This window comes from Diospyros lotus, chromosome 4, assembly GCF_014633365.1.
Source record: "Diospyros lotus cultivar Yz01 chromosome 4, ASM1463336v1, whole genome shotgun sequence".
Taxonomy (NCBI): Eukaryota; Viridiplantae; Streptophyta; class Magnoliopsida; order Ericales; family Ebenaceae; genus Diospyros; species Diospyros lotus.
In genome coordinates this window covers 11,507,580-11,524,414 of record NC_068341.1, presented here as the reverse complement: position 1 = coordinate 11,524,414, position 16,835 = coordinate 11,507,580, and the positions used below count along the sequence as shown (strand labels likewise).

The following is a 16,835-nucleotide window of genomic DNA, read 5'->3' as shown; positions in this document are numbered from 1 at the left end:
ATAATATTAGATGATTGTTGAGTTGCTTCTGGTTATAAACAATGCATACTCATTACATTGCATCTTTGATTTAGAACTCAGGTGATGTAAACTAGAGAATTATTACAAGATTCGTGCTACAAGACCATGCAACACAAATTTTTACCTTGGATCCATATTATTTTGAAGTTGAGACATGAGCTCAAGTGCGTTTCGTCTAGGAAAGAAGGCAACCTCTGAGGCTTCATTCTTGAGAGTAGTAACACCAGAACCAGAACCTTGGCTAGCCTCCCCCTGGCCAACGTTTTCCAACTCGAAACACTGAACAAGCGCACCAACTACCAATGAAACAGCTCGCATGGCCATACTGGCTCCGGGGCAAGCTCTTCTTCCCATTCCAAATGGAATGAATTTGAACTCTTCTGGTCTTTCCCCTTCAAACCTCTCTGGTCTAAACTTTTCGGGTTCGTCCCAAACCTTGGGATCTCTGTGTAACGCCCAAGCATTCACCAAAAGTGTTGTTCCTTGCAGTACTTTGAATCCTCCGAGAGTGCATTCTTCAGATGAATAATGGGGTAATAGAAGTGGAATGGTGGGATGTAACCTTAGGGTCTCATTGATGACGCAGTGAAGGAAGGGAAGCTTCGCAAGATCCGACTCTTCTATCAAGCGGCCATGTCCAACTTGGTTGTCGATCTCTGCTCTAAGCCTTTGGAATGCCTCCGGGTGATCTAGCAGAAGCAATATTGCCCTTTCCATTGTAGTTGCGGATGTTTCGGTTCCTGCTATAAACATGGTCTAAAGCACATCTCAATATCAGAATAAGGCCATAAACGAGAGACGTATTGTAAGTTAAAAGGTTGGGTAAATTAATGTGCTAATCAATCAGGCCTACCAAGATTATGCTTTTGATCATGTCGTCCGTGTAGAACTCGGGCTCGGATTCTTGGAGACCAACCAGAGTTTCAATTAGTGTTTCGTTATGTTCTCCAGTGTCAGAAGACTTGGCTTTCTTCTCTCGGAACTCATCCAAAATACCCTGCAATAACTCATCTCTCTTATCCCGCATAGCCATCATGCTCTTCTCCTGCTGTTTATTGCCGACCCATCTCAAAATGGGAAAGAAATCACACAAGGCCACCGGCGAACGAGGGACAAACACCTCCGTAAGCCCTTCAAGAAGCCGCTTCCCTTCCTCTGTTCCAGCCTCCCCGTCGGCCACGCACCGCTTGCCGGCGGCTAGCCGGGTTATGATATTGAAAGTCAAAAGCGAGAGCCAATACCTCAGCTCCAGCTTGCGAATCCCAGTTCTAGAAATCCTGAGAAGATGGGAGATGAGATTACGAGTTTCGTCCTTGCGGATGATGGAGGACTTCTGGAGGCTTCTCGAAGAGAAGAGCTCGATGGAAGTCAGGCGGCGAAGGTCGCGCCACAAATCGCAGTACGAAGCCCAGACAACGACGGTGTAATTGTAGGTTAAGTAATCGCCGGAGAGGGATCGAGGGCGGTTCGCGAAGATGATGTCGTTCTTGGTGAAGCATTCTTGGACGGCGGATGGAGAAGACACGACGACGACGGGCAGAGAGCCAAGCCGGAGAAACAGAATTGGGCCGTACTTGGATGCCAGTCGCTGCAGCGCCAGATGAGGCTGGTTCTTGATGAGGTGGAGGTGGCCGATTATGGGAAGAGCGAGCGGACTTGGTGGCAGCTTCCGCTTGCGGCGGAGGAAATGGTGGAAGACGAGGAGGAGAAGGGAAAGCAGGAAAGCCAAGTAAGGGTACACGTTTTCCATGGCGTCCGGAATGTGAAGAAGAAGAGATAAAGAGATGGAGAAACCTGGGGACTGGGAGAAGTTAATTTTAATTGGGTAGACAGGTGATAGGATAGGAAAATATTTATCGTTGTTGGTCTTGGTCTTCTTCGCGAGCTGCCTCAGTGGACTTTGATGCCCCGTGGCCCGTGGTGGAGGTCCACAAATGTTCTCCGAACTTATCTCCAACGCAGATCTCTATTATATTATAAAAAAATTATTATTTATTTTTAACTTATTTAAAAAATTATAGATATTCTGATCATATTCTCTATTTTTTTCTCTATTTTATTTTTTATTTTAATAAACTTCAATTTTATTAATTTTACCTTATCTATAATTTTTATACATACACAAAATAATCACATATACAAATAATCAAAATTAATAATTAAATACACTATCGATCATCTAATATAAAAGATAATTAAAAATAATATTAAAATCTCACAAACTTTTTTGAAAATCTCGGTGAAGATAGATAGGACAAGAGCAAGGCCTTTGGAATGGACAAGAAAGGGATGCTAAGAAAGACAATGATGTAACACTCTACCTTCTTAGATCGTTAGGTAATGTAAAATTTTAGAGATATATATTTTTTTTAAACAAAAATCCATCACATAAATTGATTCTCGAAGATCTCATTATATCTTTTCAGTATATCAACATAAAATTATTAATAAACTAAGACATGTAAATCACCTTAAATGCGGAAGTTAGATCGAAATCTCAATAAAACATAACTGAATCCATTTTATTTATAATATAAAGTCAAATCAATGTTTTACAAAACGTCATCAAAATAAACAATATAATTGAAATGATATAATATCAAACATCCACTAATTATCGTCATTCCTCAGCAATTCCCTTTCCCTTCGTACCGTTGTCTTTACCTAGAACGTTTGAATATTCTAGAGACAAAACCCATATTAGATGATGAATCATCTAAGTGAGTTTAAAACACATTTTCATGAATGAATACAAAACATGAAATAAACCAACACAACTCGGTAAACCCTACCCCAACAGAATCCCACAGTACTTAACCTTACCACAGGGAAAGAGCAATCTTTCTAAAAGCCATGCCACAATTCCGACACACCGACACGACGCGGTTCTAACTTAAGAGGGGCAAGTTAACGCATATCTCCAACATCTCGGGAATAATCGTTACCAACTCTCGACCTAGAAGGGTCACATCAATGCAGGAACCCGACTCACCACATTTAAGTCCGAGATTACGTTTCCACTCTAAGCATCTAGGAACCACCACATAATCCCAACTCAAAATTTTACATGGACTACTTAATCATCCTAGTGCAACTTCCCCGACCAAACAACTCGGCATGGAAACCAAGGCTGCTATCTTGGGATGCATACCAGCACAAGATACCCTTATTATTTCCTCACGCCCTTGGAGAATTATGACTATACTATCCAAACAACATTCTAGACTGACATCCCACATGAACAACACAATATGGACCACTTAGTCATTCTAGTGCAACTTCCCTCATGAAATAGCCCGGCACGAAAACCAAAGCGGGTATCTCGGCATGCACACCAGCATAAGATACCCCTATTATTCCGTCATGCCCTTGGAGAATTATAGCTACACTATTTAGACAACATTCTAAGCTGACATTCCATATGAACAACACAAAGCGCATGACAATGCCACATTTTACAATTCAATGCATCATATAAACAACATTTTATAAAATGTAATGCACAAATTCAAAACGTTTAGGGATGAACCTCCCTCGTAAAACCAACTGTCACAAGTTACCGTTTGTATGCACAAAACCGTTTTGCATGAAATCTTAACACATTTGGATAGAGCAAACACCAAGCTTTTAGGTAAAACACTCACCTCTAATGTATTCAGATCGTCTTAATCCTCGTGCATTGTCTCGATTTGAGTGCCAAATCATGAACATTTGAACTTATACTCAACCTCGAGCCACGATACTTCCTAAACACCATATTTAATTAAAAAAGCATTAAATTCATTTCCCTCAATTTTTTCATAATTTCCTCTATTTTTCTCCCAATTTTCACCTCGATAATTCTAAAATAATTATTTCCTCAAACATTTGTTTCCAATTTTTCCACACAATAAATCCTAAAATTATTCAAGAAAAATACTAGAAGAGAAAAACTGAAAATGCCCCTACTTGAAGATGCTCACGCACCATCTTCTTCTTCGATTTCCAGCCACCGGCGACTCTTTCGACGGAAGATCCAATTAGACCATCTTCAAGCCTTTGATGAGTCGATTTTAGGGGTACCACTGTAACACCCCACTTCTCTGTAGCGTTACGTAATGTAAAATTCTGGGGATATAATTTTTTTTCAAATAGAAACCCAACACATAAACCGTTCCCCGAAGATCCTGTTACACATTCTCAATATATCAATTATGAACCATCAATAAACTAAGACAAGTTCATCATCTCAAATGTGGAAACTAGATCAAAACCTTAACAGGTCATAACCGAAACCACTTTATTCATAATATAAAGTCGAATCAACGTTTACATGACGTCATCAAAATTAACAACATAATTGAAAATGACATAAAGTAAACTATTCACTAATCACCGTCACTTTTTAACAATTCCCTTTCCCTTCGCACTGCTGCCTTCACCTGAAACGTTTGAATATTTCAGCGACAAAGTTCATATTAGATGATGAATCATCTAAGTGAGAGTTCAAAAACATATTTTTCATGAATGAATGCAAGACATGAAATAAACCAATACACTCGGTAAGCCATAGCCCAACAGAATCCCACAGCACTTAACCCTACCACGGGAAAAGAACAATCTCTTTAGAAACTATGCCGCCATACCGACACGACATGATTCTAGCTTAAGAGGGGCAAGTTAACGCATCTCTTCAAAATCTCGGGAACAATCATTACCAACTCCTGGCCCAGAAACTAGAGGTGTCAAAAGGGCCGGGCTGCCCGGCCCGTTACTGTTCATACAGGCCGGGCTGGGCCAAAGAAATTGGGCCCACGGCCCGGCCCGGCCCGTGGCCCGTTGGGCCCTTATGGGCCGGGCCCATGAGGCCTTTATGGGCCAGTAAGGCCCTTACTCATTTTTTTTTTAATTTTGTTATTCTTTAGTAATTATTGATATTGGATACTAAAAAATTTAATTTCGCAATATATATAAATAATAACCATCAATTAATTTATTTAAAATTTTTAAGTTAATTTTTTTATATATTTAAATTATAAATAAACATTCTCCTTTTTATATGTACATTATTTTTCATATCAATTCACAAGAAAAATTATAAGGCATATAGAATTTTGGAATATAAAATAATGAAATAATATTTAAAACTTAAGAATTAAGATAGAAAATATTTTAAAAAGAAACAAATTAATTTTTATATATGTATTATTTTGATATTTACATATGTATATATTATATGTATTATTTTAAAAAAAATTATTTAAAAAAAAAAAGGGTCGGGCCCACCGGGCCCGGCCCACTAGGCCCTGTGGGCTAAGGGCCCGGCCCGGCCCCTTTGTAGGGGGGCCGTGGGCCGGGCGGGGCCCTATCAATGACAAAAGGGCCTGGGCCCGGCCCGGCCCTTTTGACACCTATACCAGAAACGTCATATCAATGCAGGAACTCGGCTCACCACATTTACGTCGGAGATTACGTTCCCACTCTAAGCATCAAGGAACTACCACACAATCCCAACTCTAAAATTTTACATGGACCACTTAGTCATCCTAGTGCAATTTCCTTGACTAGGCCTGGCACAAAAACCAAGGCAGCTATCGCGGCATACCCGCTAGCACAATATACCCCTATTATTCCGTCACGCCCTTGGAGAATTATGGCTGCACTATCCAGACAACATCCTAGACTGACATCCCACATAAACAACACAATATGGACCACCTAGTCATATTCCAGTGCAACTTTTTAGACCAAAAGGTCCGACACAAAAACCAAGGCAGCTATCCTAGCATGAACAACAGCACAAGATACCCCTATTATTCCGTCACGCTCTTGGAGAATTATGACTACACTATCCAGACAACATCTTAAGCTGACATTCCATACGAACAACAAAACACAAGATAATGCCACATTTCACAATTCAAAGCATCATATAAACAACAATTTTATAAAATGCAATGTACAAGATCGAAACATTTAGAGACGAACCTTTCTAAAAAAACCAACCATCACCGATTATCGTTTGCATGCAACAAAACCATTTGCATGAACAAGTCAAGTTTGGTAGTGAACAACTCACAACTTAAAACCAAGTTTCTAGGTAAAGCACTCACAGTAAACAAGTTTTGGGGGCGAACACTCACCTCGAATGTATTCCGATCCTCTCGATCCTCATGCACTACCTCGATTTGCGTGTCAAATCATAACCACTTGTACTTATACTTAACCTCAACCACGATACTCCCTAAACATCATATTTAATTAAAGAAGCATCAAAATCTATTTTTCTCAATTTTTCATAATTTTCTCTATTTTTGTCTCAATTTTCACCTCAATAATTCTAAAATAATTTTCTCCTTAAACATTTTTCTACATGATAAATCCTAAAATAATTTAACAAAAATACTGGAAGAAAAATCTCGAATTTACCTCAGTTCACGCGCTCAGCGTATGGTTGCGTGTGGAGTGTGGCGCGTGTAGCTCACGCGCTACCTTCTTCTCTAATTTTCAGTTGCCGGCGACGGCTCTGATTCCAGATCTGAGGGTACCCCCTTGTAGCCCTTGCTTAGTTGATCCTAGGGGTACCAGTTTCAGGCTGAAACACCACCGAAAGGGGCCCAAACAGCCGGTTGCAGATGCAGCGAGGCGAACCACCTTTAGATTTCGGCCGAGCTTCAAACAACCATCAAACGCACTTCTTTGCTTCCCAAATGCTCTAGAAACGATGTCCACACACCAAGGAGCAAAAGCCCTCTATCCCTTGCCTTCGATTCTCTCCCAAAATCGACCAATTTGATGCCAAAACCTTAAAGTCTTGGCCTCATTTTATAGCCAAATTTCGGCCAATTACTGGCTGAGGCTTGGCCTCTAAGCTAGCCCACGTCGTATAGCACCTCCCCCAGCTCTCCCTCGGTCGTCCCATCACCAGAAACGACAACCACGTGTGGTGGAAGGCAGTGACCAACTTTTGTGTTCACACTATTGTTTTGTTTTATTTCACTTCCACCCCCTAGTTTCTTCAATTGACATTTTTGCCCTCTCCATAACACCCCTGATAAATTCGACTATACCTCTAAGGCCCTCAAACTTTGTACTATTAATCTCACCCTCGAACTTCTCAAAAGATTACCGTTTTGACCTACCTTATGCAAATTTAGAAAATTGTACTTAGGCCCGACTGGTCGATTTGTCCTTAAATCCATTCGTTTAAACCCGAAATCATTTAAGGGTTGTTCCATACATAAAATATTGGTCTCCAACATACTCTGTTTACTTTCTGGATGATCCCTACGTTGATTCGATTTTCTCAGCCCGGTCGACAGTTGTACTGAAAATTGTTCCCGATCTAATTTCTTTTGATTCCTAAAATCATAACTCATATTACTTGTAAGTACCATTACATTTTCCTTAACTACCTAATGTCCGAGGTACTCCATCGATCGTTTCGGTCACTTAAGACTGCGATAGTGTACCCTAAAGCCTCATTATTTCGAAAATTCCTTTTATACTGTTCATAGAATACCATTTGTAACCTCAATAATTTCCCGAGTATTACAACCACTTTCTGATCGAAAGGACAACGAAAAGGCCTCCAAATGGCCAGTTGCAGGTCAGTAGAGGCGGACCGCCTCTTGTTCTTCGACGAGTTTCGAACCAGCTTTAAACGTACACGAAAATGCACCAAATGCTCCAGATTTGTTTCTCTTGATACAAGGATCAATAGCCCCTTATCCACTCTCTGAAAATCACTCGAAATCGTGGCCAATTTGTTGCCAAAACATCGAAAACCTCAGCCCTTTTTTATAGCAAAAAATCGACCACATCTTGGCTAATCAATGGCCAAACCTTGGTTCCTAAGCATCCTAGCATCGAATACAACCTCCGTCGAGCCTCCCTCGACCACCCCATCGCTGAAATCAACAGCCACATGCAGAGGAAAGCGGCGATCATTTTCCTTTGTGCGTCACACTGTATTTTCTTTTTATTTCACTTTAGCTCCCTAGTTTCTTCAATTGACATTTCTGCCCTCTCCATAACACCCCTGATAAATCCAACTATACCACTAAGGCCCATAAGTTTAGTACTTTTCATTTTATCTTCGAAATTTTTGAAAAACCATCATTTTGACCTCCCTCAGGCAAAATTGAAAAATTACACTTTAGGCTGATTGCTCGTTTTGACATTAAATCTCTTCGTTTCAACCCGATATTGCTAGAGGGTTGTTTAACTTGTAAAATCTAAGTCCTCAGGACACTCCGTTGATTTTTTGGATATTCACTACGTCGATTCAGTTTTCTAAGCCCGATCGACAATTGTACTGAAAACTGTTCCTGATCCCACTTCTTTTAATGCCTAAAATCATAACTCGTATTACTCGTCAATACCATTATATTTTCCTTAATCATCTAGGATTCGGGGTACTCCCTCCGATCATTTCGGTCACTTAAGACTACGATAGTGTACCTTACAGGTTATTTCTTTCAAAAATTTCATTTATACCCCTCATCAGATATCATTTATAATCTCGATAATTTCCTTGGTATTACAAATGAAGTGGACAACGAACTATATCACTCATTCTTGCTGTTCTGCTTGCAACCATCGTCGGATCTGGTGTTTGTGTGCATGCAATGCTCATTCTTTTTCGGCATCGCCATTGCTGCTCGTTGTGGCCATTTTCTCCTTAATTCGAATTTGCAATCGTTGTCGTTTAGTGGGATAGAGAAATAGTTGAGCAATTTGTTGAGGTGTGTTCGCTCGTTATATTTGTTGAACAATTTAAAACTCAACAAATTTTTAATTAGCGACAAGATAAATCGTGAGTAACGTTGGAGCAAGAATTATCAAGGTCGGCTCAAGGGGAAGACCACTAAGGCTTGGGCCTAGGGCCCCCAAAAAAGAAGGGCGTCAAAAAGTTTTCAAAACTAGGCCAATTTGCTATCTTATTGTCCAAAATTTATTTATTTTTAATTGATAATTGAAAAGAAAGAGAGAGATAATTATAAAAAATTAAAAATAATTTGTTTTATTACTTTTTAAAAGGCCCTTAAATTAATAATGACTTAGGTCCCCCAATCCCTTGAATCGACCTGAGAATTATGGAGATGACTCTCCAAATTTTAGCTTGACAAACATTTCTTGCTTGTGTTGGAGATGACCTAATTCGACGTGAGAATGGAGAGAGGGTGTGGCCCATGCCTTCTCTCTAATTTTGTTCGCATTGAACAAAGGTTATCTTATTTATGTGAGCAACATAATAATATAGGGTGATGGTCTTGGTCTTGGTCGCAGTGGACTTTGATGACCAGTGCTTTTCTTCACTAAGGTATTAGTTAATTAACCGATTAGTCAAGGACTATGATCTCATGTAGAAGATATCTTAGTAAAAGACTTTACTCATAGTAATCGACATGACTTCTTTTTGTAGATAAACATGACTTCACGGACACTTAATTAATGAGGAGAATACCCTCGGGTCCGTAATTACTCTCATACCCTGGGAAGGCGTCCAATAGCAGTTGTGCCACGTGTTCGCTTAGAGGGTACTTCGCCGATGCTATCGTGTTTGGGTCTGGAGGACACGTAGCAGATATGTATCACCACGTCAGTTGGCATGATGCTTGGTAAGGAAGTCTCCGAGGTCTTAGGGACTAATCCTTTCGCCGAAGATTACAGAGCAAGAAAGCTATCCCGAACTCTTCGGAAAGGGCTGCGATTAAGGAATCCATATCGATAAGATTCCCAGAAAAGTGGGATAGAGATCCCGAAGATCTCTATCTGAAATCTTGATCTCAATGCAAGGATAAAAGAAAGAGAAGGGGGTAAAGGTAAGGGATCAGATCACCTTTTTATGGATTTGAGCATAAGTAATTATACTAGCTTTTTGGTTGAATACATTTTGACTTGATTGTCGGAGATTGATCGGGAGAGTAAGTCTCCATCTGCCTTGCAGGTGTTTTGGTGGAGGTAGAAGAAGGTGATCGGCTACTGCATCATCATTAATAAACCTTTATTTTTAAGCAAAAATTGAAAAACCTCCCATGGTTAATCATACTTTTCTCGTCTTAAACATGCACTGAAAAAGAAAAGAACTAAAATAAACTATAATGTAACAATATCAACGTCTTTTTATTACAGTAATATTAATATTTAAAAAAAAATGAATTTCTCCACTTAAATTTTTGTGGCTTAACATATATACGACAAGTTTTGATGTATTCAAACACAAAAAGGATACTGTTCATTTTTAAAAAAAAAAGACATTGATATTAATAGTAGACCACGTGTTGAGGACCGTCAGAGAAACTCACAAGAAATGGGGGTCCCCACAGAAGACCTTTGCTTTGCCGGTGGCCAATGCTCTGGACAAGAGTTGAATTGACCGCTCTGTGGGGCCCTGTCCGAAGTGGCAATCAAAAGCAAACGGACCAATTTGACCAATTTGAATTAAATTAAAAAGCAACCCAAACAAGCAGAGAAGAGATAGATGATAGGTCATACGTAGAGAACAACTACAAGAGCCAGCCAGCCAACGATGAGATGCATTCCTCATTATGATCCCCCGTTTCAGGGGATCATAATAATACACAAGTAAAGCAAGCAAAACAATGGGATGCAAAAGCAAAAGCTCGCTCTGGAGAAAGCCTGAGCTGAGAAGAATTTACTGAAAAGGCTCTCTTTCTTTAGCTAGCATTGCTAAACAAAGTAAGCCATTCAACTTTCTCGCTCGCTATATAGTTTCCTTCATTTGCCCGCATTATTCTCACTCTTATCTGAGGGCATCGATCGCCATGCACTTCAAGCCAACTTTGGTGGTGTTGCTTCTTCTTGCCATGTTGGTCTCTGGTGAAAGGGAGAAGAAGATGAACAACAAAGTCTCACCAGAAATATTATTGGAAGAGAAGCAGCGACTGGAAGATCATCAGGCATACCGGCGATTGAACCAGCCCTTAGACTGCTTTTTCTCCGGCGAAAGGCAAGTTCCCCACGCTTCAGACCCACTTCATAACTGATAAAATAAGATATGGATTTTTGTTTCTTCAAAGACGACAGCAGATAGAGATGCTATTAATCAATCCAAGCTGCAGGTGAAAAAAACAGTAGATATAAACTTTGTAACTGTTATCTACTTATTGTTTACCAAAATTAATGCATGTACATTTGAATTTATATTGAAATCTTTTTGTTTGTGTCAATTGCTTCTTTCAATGTTCTGGCAAGGGGCTTAAGGTCTGGTTAAGTTGGATTTCATAAATATATTTTTGTGAGCTACTAACAAAATAATTTTTTTTTTCAGAGAGCGACTGCTAAATACTATCATTAATAGCATAACCATGCAACACTCTCAAACCCATAACTGATGTATTTATTAATTATCAAAAGAAATGATTGTGTGCTTATCAGTCATTTTTCTAACAGATCCGCTTATGAGAACAGGGTCCATATTATACACCACACCTAATTAGATGGCAATGCTCCTCGCCACTTCTGCTAATTTTCTGAGAATGCTCGTCTTCGAGCCTGATAAGGAAAATAATATTTTTTATACAATAGTAATATTTTTAAAATTATATTTTTTACAAAATAAAATAAGTCGTATCATTATTTAGAAGAACTTTATATATATATATATATATATCAGTTATGGACTATATACAAATAAAATTTAAAATCAAGTTAATAAATGAAAAGTTAAGCCCAAATGCATAAAATCCCAGCAGAATGACATGGCAATGGCGTTTCATAGTTATGAATTATTTTAACAAAGAATTTTATTTTTAATATATATATTTTTAGTGATATGTATTATTTAATACAAATTTTTTTAAATTACATATTCTATGTATATGATTTGAATGACATATCTAGTTATGGGACTTTGTCACATTGCTTGAATATGGATGACGCATAGGATGATCGATCGGACTGCTTGATCAGACTTCATCGCAAGATGACAGTGATGAGGATGCGGCGACAAGGTGATGCAGTGGTGGTCAGCGCGAGGTGAAGGTGACAAGGTGGCCATGGGAAGGAGAGAGAAGATGGCCATAGAAGGGAAGCAGAAGCATTTTTCTTTAGGTGAAGACAATTTTGTCATTTTGACGTCTCTGATCATCTAAGGGTGATTAAGAAATCCCCACTGCGTGATTAAGAAATCCGATCTCAATAACCTGCCCTTTGTCCACTGCGCGATTAAGAAATCCTTGAGACTCCCCGATTCCTCTTCCTGTTACTGCATCATTAATCATCTCAAGATTGAACTGTTGGTGGATTTGAGATACCAATGTGAGTGAATGCTTGGGCCATTCATAAAGATCCAAATGTTTGGGATGAGCCCGATGAGTTCAAACCCGGGAGATTTGAAGGAGAAAGATCAGAAGGGTCCAAATTTGTTCCGTTTGAGATGGGAAGGAGAGCGTGGCCCGGAACCTACATGGCCATGCGGGATGTTAGGTTGGCCGTTGGTGCGCTGGTCCAGTGTTTAGGGATGGAAAAGGTTGGACAGAGGAGGGAGGCGAGCCATATGGTTTCGCTGCTTTCAAGGGCGTCGATTCGGAGGAGGCTGTAGTGTTGATTCCTCGAATGGATGCGCTTCCTCTCATGTCTAACCTTCTTCAATTCCTCGAATGGATGCGCTTCCTCTGATGTCTAAACTTCTTCAAAATTGATGTACGGGAAAATAGTTTGTCTTGTAAGCCCCTTTTGTCTTGGTATTTTTCTACCTGTACGTGTATACACTGGGTCTTTGTTGAGAGTGTGGTTTTAGAAACAGATCCTATTTGAAAATGGAATTTTGCCACTAGATGTGAATTTCAGTGTTAATAGAAATTTTCTTATGCAGAATTATTTAGTATAAAAATAAATATATATTACATTAATTAATATCAAATGCCATTCCAAATATAACAATTTTGAGTCTAGATAATGTTTTTCTTAAAAAAAAAAAAAAATTAAAGGTCAAAGTGTTGGCCCTACAATAAAAGGTTATAGTAGCTAAGAAGATCTCTTATTCTAGGTGGAGGCCAGCTCTTATTAATTGAGACCGGAATTCAAAGTCTAAGCACAAGGGAGCCTTGGGGTTGTTTCTATTGAAATTTCTGTGGGATAATTTTGCACCTCTAAAAGTCATCATAGGTGTAGGTGTCTGTCTGTGTGGTTTCAAAGTGGAATCTTGTAACCATCTTTTTATCGATTGTAATTTTTCCTGGCGAGTTTGGTCCAAACTGTTTAATTTCTGGAACCTTCATGGGTCTGGTCGGGATCCCTCTGGTAATTGATTGGATAAAAGAAATCAAATATTGTGGTCCTCTAGTTTTGATTAATATATAGGCGTTTTAGTTTTCAATTAAAAATGCGATATCTCCAATTTATTTATTCCATCTTCGTGACTTGGGATTTTTTTTTAACAGTGGCTATTTTGATTTCTTAACTTTAAAATTCTTCAATCTAATGTTACCTGTGCTTCACATCCTTGTCAATGATTGAAATATGTACTCTATACCTCATTTCTTGTCTCTACCTCCTCCCTCACACTCACATAACCCAATCTAGGTTTGCCATAGATATTGCATCCAAGTCTAGATTAAGGATTAATCTAGACGGGTGATGGGTTGTTTTGATGGTGGAGGCCATGATCCAAACCACCGTGCATTTTTTTGTTCTTATATTATATATATATATATATATATACATATACGAGAGTGGTTCTTATTGCATACCTATAAAAAAATTAAATAAAAATTCATTGAGTAACTTTTATCAACAACTCTTTAAATTTTAAACAAAATGAGTTTTGATGTTGTGGTAAATTTATTTTAAAAATTAGTTATTATTTAAATGTTATGAGTTAAAATTTTGTTAACGTGATTAATTTTTATTTTTTAAATTAAAAAAATTAAGTTGAAAAATAAACAAAATCAAAGAAATCTAATTGATAAAAGGAGAAAACTATAAAGGACAACGAGACCTTCTCGTGTAGGTCTCCCAGGAAACCCTTTTGTCTAAGTCACCCAGATTCTCTCCAAATGTGATCTCGGTAGAATGGTACCAACTAATTTTTAAAACTAATATTTTAAAAGTTAGAACAAATAATTTTGAAAGATATGGATATTTTTCTATTTATCAATTTGAGCCTTTATAAATAAAGATGATTCCCACTTTCTAAGTACACATTAACGTTTTTATAAATTACTTGAATATTTTTTTATTTTCTAACTGAAATTGACTCAAGTAACGAAGTGCTCGAACAAGAAAGACACTCTACGGCTCTTAATTATTAGCATCTTGAGAATCTATGGTCTCTTAAAAATTAAAAAATTAAAATTTTCATAATTATAATTTTATCATTGTATCTCGTCGATAATAATAAAGTTCTATAATAGTAAATCCTAGTGTTTGATTATATAATATACTAGAGTTGTGGCTCTTTACACAAACTAAAAAATAAAAGATTTTAAATGAAGATTCATCATATATATATAACTTAATTTTTTTATGTTTAGATAAAGTTTAAATAAAGATTAGATTTAGTGTAGTTGTAAATTTGAGTATGTTTGGATTTAAAAATTATGAGTTTAAATTTTATTAGTAGAATTTATTTTTATTTTTTAATAAAATATAAAAGATATCTAGACAACTCATTTTATATCTAAAATTACAAATTTCAAATAAAATTATTATTATTTTTTTGTGTGAATAATTTCAATTTCAGGCATCTGTTTTAAGAGTAACAAAAATTATATACAAACAAATATTTTAAAATTTCTAGAATCTTATATTTTAAATAGGTAAAAAAGAGAAAGTAAAACTAATCATGAAAGTAATTGGAACAGTGCCAATCTTGTTCCTTCCTTGTGCTGACGAGAAAATAAAGATGTGTTTGATAGGGGTGAAAAATGAAGATGTAATTCAAATTTTATTTAAATTTCAAGAAATTTTATCAAACAGTTTTTTAATTTTATGGAATTTGAATTCTATCTTAAATTAAAAAATGAAGATTTTCTTGAAAATTAAAGAATTGAAATTTCTGAGAATTGAGATGAGAATTAAAATTCTATAAAATTAAAATTTTAATCTTATTTTTCACTTTTATCAAACACAAACTGAGAGTAATATAAGCCATTGATGTAGCCGTGAGAATTGAGTAATGCTGGAAGTCCAGCCCCAGCCCCAGCCCCAGCCCATGAGCGTGAGGTGGCGTGCCTAGAACCTTCAATGGCGAGGTGGACCAATCAACGCAAAACTCCTTGGTATAGAAGATTTGTATTTTGATGTTTACAGATTTAATAATTTAAATAAAATTATTGTTATTTTTTTAAAAATATTATTAATTTTATGAATATATCAACTTCATATTAACATAAGACGTAACCCCCATAATGAATTTGTCATATGTTACATTATTATTTCATATATAAAAAAAATTCATTGAAGATGCCTAACATCATTTCAAGAGATTTAGAGCATGCGGCGCGCTTACTTAGATTAGCTTACGAGAACTTCACTCATGAATCCTTACGCGATTGCATCTTACTTATCTAAGGTGAACCGTTATTTTAGATTACCAAACGTGGGGAACTTACTTTGTCTGTACGAACCCTCTACATAATGAAAGACAAATCGACGACGATCCTTCAATCGCCGAAGCCGAACCTAATAAAATAATCTCTCTCTCTCTCTCTCTCTCTCTCTCTCTCTCTCTCTCATTTACTGTTTCGCTCTCTCAACTCGCAATAATGTCTGAGAACACAGGGGAAAATAACGCAGCGGTAGTTGTGGAACAAGAACAAGAGCCGAAGACTTCAACAATGGCCGACACCGAGGAGACGCAACCGCAGCGGACTGTGGCTGAGAAGACGAACAACCTGTCCTTTAGCATTTGGCCGCCGTCGCAGCGCACTCGCGACGCGGTGATCAAGCGCCTCGTCGAGACGCTCTCGTCGCAGTCAGTTCTCTCCAAGCGCTACGGCATAATCCCCTCCAACGAGTCTGATGACGTTGCTCGCCGCATAGAGGCCGAGGCCTTCACCGCCGCCGATGCCTCCGCTTCGGCCGACGATGACGGCATCGAGATCCTCCAGGTCTACTCCAAGGACATCAGCAAGCGCATGCTCGAAGCCGTCAAGTCCAGATCTGCCTCCGGTTCCGAAAAGGACGGCCAAAATCCCTCCGACTCCCCTGCTGTCACCGTCACTGACGAGGAGATCTCAACTGGCCAATCCGAGTCTTGATCTCCTCGACTCCGCTATGTTTCCATCTCATCCGGTATAATAGGGCTTCGAACATTTGTTCTGCTAGCTTGGTGAATTGTGATCTCTTTGTACTGTTGGCTTATAGTTGATTGCTGTTCTGTAGTGATTATATTACCTTATTAATATCTAGGGTTTTTGTGGTTCTTGTCCTCGTGATGATGTGCTTTAATTCTTGAAGCGTAAATCTTAATTTTTCGTGTTATATGATAAGGATGTAGTCCAACGAATACCTGCGATTTGGTTTGCATGTGATTTTCCGGCCTTCTCAGTTGATTGTTAATCATTTCCATAAAATTGAAAATTGCTTTCAAGTATTGCTTTGATGGCCTTTACTCGTTTAAAATTGCTTTGTGGTTCGGTTCTATTTTTTTGGTCTTGTTTGACATGTATTTTACGTTCCCCGTATGCTTAAAGTACATGTTTTTTCAATTGCTCATACATATCTGTCTTGTCCTCTAAATTTCGCAAATCTGACTTTGTCATGCTGTTGGTATCATAAAAGAGTGATTGATGACCAAATTGGGAATTAAACACATTTCTTGAGAAAATAATTATATTAATTTTTCCATGTAGTTGATGCAGCAG

The 16,835-nt window shown here is 38.0% G+C and overlaps 2 protein-coding genes across 2 annotated transcripts; one reads left to right on the top strand and one right to left on the bottom strand.

Moving 5' to 3' along the window:
- Positions 1 to 141: 141 nt before the first annotated feature.
- LOC127800674 (cytochrome P450 81C13-like) lies at positions 142 to 1,860 on the bottom strand. Its single transcript, XM_052335422.1, has 2 exons — positions 875 to 1,860; positions 142 to 777 (listed from the first exon to the last, which is right to left on the bottom strand). The coding sequence occupies exons 1-2, from the start codon at positions 1,769 to 1,771 to the stop codon at positions 142 to 144; spliced, it is 1,533 nt and encodes a 510-aa protein (XP_052191382.1). The 5' UTR covers positions 1,772 to 1,860.
- Positions 1,861 to 15,632: 13,772 nt separating this feature from the next.
- On the top strand, positions 15,633 to 16,460 carry LOC127800640 (MFP1 attachment factor 1-like). Its single transcript, XM_052335364.1, has one exon. It carries the CDS (start codon positions 15,735 to 15,737, stop codon positions 16,227 to 16,229), a length of 495 nt encoding a protein of 164 aa, XP_052191324.1. The 5' UTR covers positions 15,633 to 15,734; the 3' UTR covers positions 16,230 to 16,460.
- The last annotated feature ends 375 nt before the right edge of the window (positions 16,461 to 16,835 follow it).